The sequence below is a fragment of the Apteryx rowi genome, unplaced genomic scaffold, assembly GCF_003343035.1.
Source record: "Apteryx rowi isolate R43461 unplaced genomic scaffold, aptRow1 scaffold_33, whole genome shotgun sequence".
Classification (NCBI taxonomy): domain Eukaryota; kingdom Metazoa; phylum Chordata; class Aves; order Apterygiformes; family Apterygidae; genus Apteryx; species Apteryx rowi.
Window position 1 is genome coordinate 4,379,537 of NW_020449752.1, and position 10,093 is coordinate 4,389,629.

The 10,093-nt window shown below is 59.5% G+C and overlaps 1 protein-coding gene across 1 annotated transcript in view; it reads left to right on the forward strand.

Annotated features, from left to right (window-relative positions):
- The window catches only part of CDON (cell adhesion associated, oncogene regulated), a 19,512-nt gene extending 11,015 nt beyond the window's left edge, over positions 1 to 8,497 (forward strand). The window contains exons 13-20 of the mRNA XM_026071711.1: positions 1,081 to 1,203; positions 1,764 to 2,009; positions 2,718 to 2,962; positions 4,078 to 4,157; positions 6,323 to 6,483; positions 6,619 to 7,533; positions 7,787 to 7,916; positions 8,212 to 8,497. Of these exons, the coding sequence (XP_025927496.1) occupies positions 1,081 to 1,203; positions 1,764 to 2,009; positions 2,718 to 2,962; positions 4,078 to 4,157; positions 6,323 to 6,483; positions 6,619 to 6,791 (1,028 nt within the window). The 3' untranslated portion in view covers positions 6,792 to 7,533; positions 7,787 to 7,916; positions 8,212 to 8,497. The remainder of the gene's footprint in view (positions 1 to 1,080; positions 1,204 to 1,763; positions 2,010 to 2,717; positions 2,963 to 4,077; positions 4,158 to 6,322; positions 6,484 to 6,618; positions 7,534 to 7,786; positions 7,917 to 8,211) is intronic.
- The last annotated feature ends 1,596 nt before the right edge of the window (positions 8,498 to 10,093 follow it).

Below are 10,093 nucleotides of genomic sequence, written 5' to 3' on the forward strand. Positions count from 1 at the left end.
GGAGGGCCACGCGGCCCTGCCGTCGCTTGTTTAAATGTTTTTCCTCGCTTAATGGGGCGCGGAGAGGACGGTTGAAGTGGCTGCGCCCGCTCTGGTCCCCCCTAACGCTCCGGAGCGGAAACCTAAAACCTGCTGCAGTAATTAAGGAAAGGAATGTGGGAGGAGGGGGGGAAAAATAAGGCCGGAGCCGGTGGCGGAGAGAGGAAAAACCCGCGCGCTTTAGGGCATGCTTTCTCCCAGCTTCGGCCCCAGCGGCTGGCGCGTCCTTGCTCGGGACGCCGGGGCCCTTTTCTAGCATTCATTAAAATCCGTCGCGAGCCCGCAAAAGCCGGAACGGGAGAGCGATTTATGCGGAAGCGCTCGGCCCGTCGGGAGGAGGCTGGAAAGAAACGCCGGCCGGCAGCCGGGGCCGACGAACCCGTCGGTTCGCTGCCCGGTTTCGTCTCCTCCTGCATTTAATAAAACATATATTCGATTATTTGCGGCTTCCGCTAAAACCCGGCTCCATCCTCCCGGAGAAAAGCCTCCGCTTTAGCCGGCGTCTCCTGAATTGCAGACGGGGCGGTCGGGGCGCCGCTTCCCGCCGGGAAGGTTTTCCCCTCTCYGAAGTCAATCCGGTTTCCATTACGCTCGTTTTTCCCCCCGATATCCGCCCCGAATATTGTAAAGAACTGGCGTTAAGTCTGCAAGCCGGTGAGGAGCGAAGGAAAGCTGCTTCCRGAATAAATAAGATAAAATAGTTTGTAAACTGCTATCACATATTTCAGGGTAGGAGGGAAYGGGAATATAGGAGACATCCGCAACCGCCGCTGACTCGGAGGGTTTGGGAAATGGGGAGATGTGTTTTGCGGGCTCAGCGGCTCCCGCTTTTTTGTGGAGAAGCGCGTTTATAGGTCAACTTAAAAAAAAACGTATAAAATCAAAGCRACGTCTTCGTTCAAGCTTGTCTTGCAAACCGGGTTATTTTTCAACGTTGAAAACTCGCATTTCCTCCCGAAAAAACCCCCCCAAACCGGTTGAGGAAGGCGCCGGGCGGGAAAAGCCGCGGCGGCTCCAACGCGGCTCGACCTTCCTCCGCAGGTACGAAGCAGTGGCACCTCATCAGCCACCTGCAGCCCGAAACGTCCTACGACATCAAGATGCAGTGCTACAACGAGGGCGGCCAGAGCGACTACAGCAACGTCATGATCTGCGAAACCAAAGGTGAGCGGGAAGCGGGGACGGTTGGGGTTTTTTTCCCTCCCTCTGGAAGCGGAAGCATCCGTCCTCGGCGTAGCGGCGAAGCCTTCGAGCGGCGGCGCGCTCTCGCCCCGTTTCGGAGCCAGTTATCTGTCGCCGTTCGCACCACGTCTCCCCCGATATCCGGGGCGGCGCAATCCGGCTCCTCGCCCGTAGCTGCGCTGCCCGGCTGGAAACGCACACCCGTGGTTTCTCCCGACCTCGGAAACGGAGGGATCRGCGCTCTTTGGAGCCGGGAGCCAGTGCCGGCCCGTGTGTGCGCCGAGTGGCTCGTTAAAGCTTCGCGCGACCTCAATGAGAGGGTTAGCGAGCTGGATAATGACCGTTTTTCCAAGGCAAAATAGTTATTATCCAATCCCAGTTGGCCTCCGGATTATATTTTTTTAATATTGGCTTGGAAACGTTCTCTTTGGTTAGGAGCTGAACTCCAGCAGGGATGATTTTCCCTTCGTAGCTAAAAAAAATATATATACACTTAAAAAAGTGGTTTAATGAACGTATCCATCCTTGTCTCTTCCGCCCAGTGAAACGCAYGCCGGGAGCGTCGGAATACCCCACCAGAGACCTCAGCACGCCGCCCGACTCGCCCGACCGCTCCGGCGCCGGCAGCGCTGCAGCCGGCCCCTCCGGCGGCACCGGCGCCGGCACCGTTCGGAGCGGCGACATGCTCTACCTGCTCGTGGGCAGCGTCCTCGGCGTCATGGTGCTCATCCTCATCGCCTTCATCGCCATGTGCCTGTGGAAGAACCGCCAGCAGAACGCCATGCAGAGTGAGTCGCGGCTCCCGACGGAATGCGTGTCCGCTGTAAAAGCGGCAGCGTGGCCGTCGCGTTTCCGTGGAGCGGCGGCGGCCCCTCGTCGCGAGCCGAACGCCGCGTGTTCTCTAGGCCTGCCTTAAGCGATGATTTTCACGGCGGAGACATCCCGCTCCGTACCGAGGCTCGTTGCCCCCGCCGCTGTTTCCTCTAAGGAACAGACCCACCGGCCTGTTCGGAGCCTGCCGAACCGCTTCCGTGCCCTTCTCCCTTCCCGCTGCGTAAAGCGGCTTTGTCCTTTCCCTAGCTCCGGGTTATTTTTAAAACATCCTCGCTCCCCAGTGACGAGAAACCCAGCGAAACTTCTCCCCGGATAAGACGGTGTCTCCGATCGCTGGCCAAAGCTGTTTCTTGGGAAGCAGCTCGTGAGCGATAGCAGAGGGTCTGCGGATTATATAAACGGCCTGTTTTTAGAGCGCTCTCCTCGCGGGCTGACGTCAGCCGAGTCCTTTAGCGTTCCCGCTCTGTTTTCCAGGATATGGCTCTTTTCCATGCCGACATTTATACCCGCAGCGCTTAGATCCTGCGGCTAATTTACGACGCCCRCAGAAAGAGGAGACGAGCGTCGCTCGTTACTTAGGGATCCTCGTTTATCTTCCCGTTTGGTAACCGGTATCGCTTTCCGCAGYGAACTTCTCCTAACGCTCTCCGGGCCTTTTGCAGAGTACGACCCTCCCGGCTACCTCTACGGAGGGACGACGGATCTCGACGGGCGAATGCTCGAGTACGCCGCCTTGCCCGGCGCGAGCCGCGCCRACGGCGGCCTTCGCGGAAGCTTCCTCGCCGGCGCCTGCCCCCACACCCACGGTAAAGGCGCCGATGGCGTCGCCAATGGAGGAGCCGCGTTTTACCCGGCGCGTGCCGGCTCCCTTTCCCGGGACTACGAACATCCCCACCATCTCGTGAACGTAAGGGTTTAACCCCGAGCGAAAAGCTCGACCGCGGGGGTTTATCCGCAGTCGGCAGCGGCGGGCGGCGTTTGGGCGGAGAACTGTGTTTTTTCCCCAAAGGAGGCGCCAGGGCCCATATTTCGGATCCGAGTGTCGCCTTCCCAGTTGAGGCTATCGGATGACGGCAAACGGATGACGCCCGAGTCTGCCCAATCCGGCCTTTGCGCGCTGCGGAAAAACACTCCGTTTGCTGAAACGGCTCCCGTTTCCGAGGGAGGATAATGATTTCGTTATTGCCCGTGGAAACAGATGGCTCCCGTTCGACAAAACTCCCCTGTTGCGTCTCCCCCGCTCCGGTTCCTCGCGTTTTTCCTCCGATCCGCCTAAAAGTGTTTTTTTTTCGGCACGGGGGGAAAGGCGACGGAGCCGAGCTCGTTAGCACTCCTTGTCATTCCGCTGATCGGGCCGAAGGCGGAGGCGAGCCGCCGGCCGGCGTGGCGATCGCAACTAATTAAGCGTTTCCGCGCCRATCCGTGCGGCGCCGAGCAGCCCCAAACGCGTCCGCTTTTATTTATTTGCGGAAATAAAGAGGCCGGGAGAAGCCGCCTGCGGCTTCGCGTCTCAAAAAACCAAAAACCGAGCGGGTTTTGCCCCAACTTGCCGCTTCTTCTCCCCGGTTTCTGCGGTGCCGTGCTGTTGGCTGACGGCTCGCGCCAAGACACCGACGTATGTGTTAATCAGGGCGTTTTTTGGCCCCGCGGCCAAAACCAACAAGGCGAAATCCCTCTCGCCCGGAGTCACGCCCGGCCTTTCCAAAAAAAAGTGGTGGAGCGTGGCGAGCTCATTGGGGCGGCGGCGGCTGACGCTCCGTCTCCCCCGGACGGGCGCAGCTGGCTCCGGAGCAGGGATCTGCTTTCCTGCCCGTCACCGGCGTTAAAAATAAACCTATTTACAGCGCGCGTATTAAACCCGAGCGCGTCGAGCCGAAAACAGCCCGGGGAAATGACCGCACGCTCGTCTRAATTCCGGTTATTTACTTTACCCCTCCGCCCGCCGTCGCACAAGGGCGCAGTGTTGCCTCCCCCGCGCTTCAACGGCGGCCGATTCCTCCCGGTTTTTTCCCTCTTTTTCAGGGCGCYGGGCTGTATGCGGCGCTGCCGCAGGCCGAACCCTCCGAGTGCGTCAACTGCCGCAACTGCCGCAACAACAACAGGTAGCGTAAAGCTCGCGCGCCGGAATAAAACGAGTTATTAACCCCCCCCCCGAAAAACTTCATTTTGCTCCAGAGAATCAGCTGGTTTCCTTTAAAAGAGGTAAGTTGGGTGCTGGGTTTCTTTAAAAGCTTTAATTCTGCGTCGTCTTCGGTTCGGAGACGGCAAAATCCGCCCCGCGTGCGAGGGTAAAAAGGACGTTTTAATCCGTATTTTGCATTTCCTGCCGTGTTTTTTTTAAGGCCGCCGACAAACCGGAGCGGCGGCACCACTTTCGCGGCACCGTTCTTTGCAAAACCCTGAATTTAGGCCGTTTTTGGGGGCCTTCAGCGGAAGTTGGGGTGGCTGTTGTCGGCGTGCGATGCATTTCCGCGTGTGAACGATGGTGTTTTGGGGTTTGCGGCGATACGGGAACATCCCGCCTCCCACGCCGTAGCCGGCAGCCTGGATTTCTATTAGGTTTTTAACTCGGAAAACTCAAAATCCTTCCAAGTTGTCGACCGAATCTCGGGTTTTACTTTAAGCCGTTAAAACAATCTGAGGTCAGACATCCCGACCCACTTCGACTAGTACGTTTTGGGGTTTTAAAACCGTATTTTGAATTTTTTTACAATTGCCAGCTGCCTCCAACGTGTACGATCGAACAAGCCAAGCTGCAGCTAAGCTGCTCCCGAAGACGGAAAACCGTCGTTCCCTTCGTTTTCTTCCTTAAAGTAGCTTTTATTATTCAGCGCAGGATTTAAACTTCCTTTTTTACTTCCGTAAACACGCAACTGGCCGTAACTTGGGGCGAGTCGCCCGCGTTGCGCCGTGATTCGCAGCGCCCGYGGCCCCCGCTTCCGCGTCGGACCGCTCGACGTGGGAACGAGCCGCCGTTTGCCGGCGGGGAACGTCGGCGTCCGTTCGGCCGGAGAGCCGTCACCGCTCGACTCCGCTCCTTGCGGCGGCAGCTGAAAGGAGGAGCAGGGAACATCTYGGAGCAGGTTCTTGTCGCGGCCGTGAAATCCCTTGGTCTCCGGTTTAAATGAGCCCTTGGCGCTCTTGGAGAGGCGGAAGCCGCCGGAACGCGAATACCCGTTCYGCCGTTGCGGACGACGCCTGGAAGACGAGCGCGATCTGCGCTCGCTTGGGACCGAGACCCGATTTTTCCCTCATTCTCCGGTAATTTTTTACCACTTTTCGAAGCTTYGTAGACACGCGATGGTCGCGAAGGAGTCAGCCCGTTCCCAAGTTCTCTTTGCAAATCCGCTTCRCTCCGGCACCTCTTTTTTACGCCGCCGTTCGCACGGGCTCCGCTTTGGATACGTACGACCGTAGTTTCCGTCCAAGTGTGGTTATTTGAGTTATTTAAGGCTCTCTCGCGTCTTCGTTCGCGCTGGCATCTGCCGTGAAAAAGGAAGCTCCGTAAACACGCAAAACCCAAACGGCTTTAAAACGGGCTCCTCCACGAAAACTTTTGGAAAGAAGAAGCGAGCGYAGCCSAAACCTCCRTGGGAAGAAAAGCAAACTAATAAAYGGACTTGTTCGAAGCCCCAAGCGTTTCATGTGGCTCCTCCGGTGGCTTCTGTGGTCTCCTGGCGCTTGGAAGAACCGAGTCGCGCTGCAAATCGCATCGAGAAGGGCTGAAGCTCGCGCGCGGCCTCGCTCGCGCGGCCGGAGATGGGCGCAAAGACGAGCTTCCTCAGCAGAAAGCGCTCCGCGACGGGGGGGTTGTATTGATAACGCGGGATATATTTTTAATTTGAGTCCGTTCTAACACTTAAGCGCTTATTTCCGAAGGCGCTTAAGTTTGGGCTTCGGGCTTGAGCTCCTCGGCAGCGCAAACCCGTGTCGATGAAGAAGCCGACTTGCGATTCGGGTCGTGGTGGGGGGAAATCACCGTGCTGAGCTGTTTGGATTGCTTCCGGCTGTCTGTCGGGAGCGGGAAAAAAAACCCTCGATCCTTTTATTCGGGTCAGCATCGATCCCAAAATATATATTTAAAACTTATTTGGCAACGCTCTTGCTGTCGTTCCGGTAAATGACGCGTGGCGAAGTACTTAAAAACGGCGGTTTCTCAAAATATCCTCGGCGGTGGGAAGCGGAAGCGCGATCAGGCCTCTCGGAGTAACTCCGGATCGGGCCTCTCGGAGTAACTCCGACATTTTTTTTTGCCTTCCCTCCGCAGGTGCTTCAGCAAAAGCGCCGGCGCGCTGCCCGTGGTGCCCGTGGTGGCGCCGTACCCGCAGGACGGCCTGGAGATGAAGCCGCTGAACCACGTCGTGGTGGCCATGTGCTTGGCCGCTCGGCTGGAGGACGGCGGCAAGGAGCGCGCGGACGAGCCCGACGGTGAGTGCGACAACACCCGGCTCTGACGCTAGCGGAGACGCCGCTGCCGATCCGGGCCGCGTTTCGCGCTCGCGGCTCCTCCGGAGAAGGAGACGACGCGCCAAACCCCCGCCCCGATTTCGTCTCGCTCCGCAGGCGACCGCCGCTGCGCCCACGCCGAGACGGCGAGCCGCGTTCTGAGCTGGAGCCCCCTCGTCCTGCAGCCCCTCGCCAAGGACCGCGGCGGCGAACGGGCCCCGTGGAAAACGCCCCGAGTCGCTTCGAACGGTTCGGGCGACCTTCGACAGCTCCAGCTCCAGGAGACCTGAGGGACGCGACTCCGTCCGCTCCGCTTAAAGCCAGGAACGGCGCGGCGGAGTCGCGGGAAGGGACTGACGGAGGGAGGTTAATTATAACAGAGAGAGTCGCTATTTATTTTTTGTAGTAGTGTCGTACGAATGTACCGTGGTTTGAAAACGGTTGTTGCCTTTTTATATTATTTATGCCTTGAAATTCCGTCCTTATTTTTTTTTTCCCTCCTCCCCGTGCACCACGGAATGTGTTTTTTTTATTTTAAAAAAAGGAGCAATAATATAAAGAACGATGGGAACTACGTAGCGTGGTTTCCGTGGGGTGTCGCCGGCGTGAGGAGCGAGGCGGAAGCGGCTAATGCGCGGATGGAGCCGAGCAAATCCCAGCGGAGCGGACCGCCGTGGCAGTGTTTCCGGTGGGAGCACCGAAGGATGAAACCCGCCTCCCGCGGGATGCGGGAGCGATCCGGGGCGCTCAGGACCGTTTCCTTGGCTTCTCCCGGCACCGTTTGTAGAACCGGAGTGGCAAATTTGCTTAAAACCACCTTTCTCGCTCGCGCTTTCGCCCCCCTCGTCCCCCGGCTGCACCGACGGGGACGAGCGGGAGGCGCTGCTGAAAGAGCTGTTTGCCGGGCCGAGGGAATAGGAGCCGCTGGAATACCTGCCGTTGCCTCCGGAGCTGAAGGAGCCCTTGGGAAAGCGCTCCAGGCTCGACGCAACCCGCCAGCCTGGCAGGAACAGCGCTCGCCGCGCGATGGAGGTGGTGCCACGTTTTAACTGCTTTTATTTTATTTTATTTTTTTCCTTTTCCCCCCCTTTTCCAAATTTAATCAGCGTAAATAAAACAAACCTGCGCTTGTAAAGCGCTCGGCCCCAAAATCAGAGCATTTAACCCCAAAAATGAGGCGCATAAATTACAGTCACAGCCGCCCCAAGGCGACACACGTGCAGCCTTCTTTTAATGGAACAAGTGTGTGCGTATATATATTAATATATATGTTTTTTTCTCCTAGCTACGGGCAGGAGCGGCGCCGGCGGTGGGGAAGGGAGGAAGCGGAGCCGGCCTGGCCTCTCCGAGAGATCCCGGGACCTTCGGAGAAAAACCGCTTTGCCGGCGGGCCGGCGCGGCACCGTATATACAGCGTGAGGATATTATATACATATATTATATACATATATATATTATATCTTCCTTAAGGAGGATTTATTTGGGGGGGGGGAAATTTGGGGGGTCCCAGCGGAGGGCGAAGCCGTTGCGATGAGCCGGGGCGGCAGCTTCTCCTCGGGCGCCGCTTTAGTTATATTGAGCGACGCCGTTTTAAGTGCGGTGGGGTTTTCCCCCCCTTCTTTAATCCCGTTTTAATTAATTAATTAATTTATTTATTAATTTAATCCCATTTTATTTATAAAAATACCTATTTTGCCTTTTCTTTCCTAGGAAAAAAAGGAAAAAAACCTCCGTGCTCCTCTGCAAACGCCGCTCGGCCGCGGCGCCCAGCCCCTCGCTTTGCACCGTTCCCCGCGAGCAGTGACCTCAACGCGCCGCGGTGGGCGTAGCGGACGGAAGCCCGTGCTGCCTTTTCCCCGGAAGCCGTCAATATTCCTTGGGAAATGGGGTGTACGCGGCCCTCGCCCTCCGCCGCTTCCCGGCCCGTGACTTCATTCCGGCCCGAATACAGGTGACAACTGCCCCGAATGCAACGGGAAATAAATATTTATTTAAGCTTTGGGAATAACTCGACTACGGAGCCTGGCTCCCAGGGGCTCCGGCAGCGCTCGGAGCTCTTGGGAGCCGCCTCGGCCCCTGCTGCTCCTTGGGGAAAAAACGCCGCGGCGCGAAGGCCGTCTCCGCCGCTCCTTTCCGACGGCGGGGAATTAGAGGAAGGAAAATGGTGGGGGGGAAGGGCTGGGAGCGCTGGGTCACGGCGGCACCGCGGCGGCCACGGTGGCGGGCGGCTCGGCGTCACCGGCCGCGGGGTCGTCCCTCGGTGCGGTGTCGGGGCCGGCCCTGCACGGGGCGGCGGGCGCTCAGCCGGGGCGGCGGGGCCGCGCGGGGCCAAGGGCGGCGGGCACTTACGTTCGGAAGAGCAGCGCGTGCAGCCCTGCGGACGGACGCACGGACACGGGGGTGGCGTTTCGGAGAGGGGGGGAAGTGCCACCGCGCGGCGGCGAAGCCCCCGGGAAGGGAGGGAGGTGACACTCACGGGGGTGCTGGTCCCGGTTGCGGGCGATGTGGCGGGCGGCCAGCAGCGCCGCGGCGGCGGCCAGCGCCATCCCCGCCAGCGCCGCCCCCGGCACGGCCACGTAGGAGGCGACGGGGGGCCGGGCTGCGAGAGAGTGGCCGCTGTCAGCCCGGCGGGGCGCGAGGAAGAGGAGGGAAGGCTCCTTGCAGCACCCTCCCCGCCTCATCGCATCCCAGGATGCACTCCGGCCCGGGAGCGCTGAGGGAGAGGGAGCCTTGGCCCGTTCACTCTGAAACCTACTGAGGGCTGCTCACACACAGAACCAGTGCTGCCCCCAGCAGCAGCAGCAGCGCAGCCATCGCTCCCGCCGGCGCTCGGCACGCGGAGGCGGTGGGACCCCAAACGCTGGCAGCAGCGGTGGCTCGGCGCAGCCTGGGCAGTGGTATGGGGGGAATGGGCCGGGGCTGGGGTCCCTACGGAGCTGGAAAGCCAGGAACTGAGGTGGGAACCAAACTGGGAGCTGAGTTGGGAATGGAGCTGGAACCAGACTGGGAACTGAGCTGGGAATAGCACTAGGAATAGAGTTGGGGATGGAGCTGAGAACCAAACTGGGAATGGAGCTGGGAATCAAACTGGGAATGGAGCTGGGACCAAGCTGGGAAATGAGGTGGGAGTAGAGGTGGGAATGGAGCTGGGAGCCAGATGGGGGATGGAGCTGGGAGCCAGATGGGGGATGGAGCTGGGAATGGAGCTGGGAACCCAACTGGGAATGGAGCTGGGAATTGGCCTGGGAAGTGGCCTGAGCTAGGATGCTGTCAGGGAGCTGGGTGGGGAGGGGGGCAGGGATGTGGGAAGGGAGGGAAGGGCTGTGGGCAGGAGGGCAGGGCTGCAGGCAGGGCTGCAGGCAGGAGGGAAGGGGTGCAGACAGGGGTGCAGGCAGGGATGCAGGCAGGGGGGAAGGAGTGCAGGCAGGATGCAGGCAGGGATGCAGGCAGGGGGGAAGGAGTGCAGGCAGGGCTGCAGGCAGGGTGCAGGCAGGGCTGCAGGCAGGGTGCAGGCAGGGATGCAGGCAGGGCGGGCAGGCCGCAGGTACTCACGGCGCACGGTGAGGCGGAGGGCGGCGCGGGCGCGGGTGCG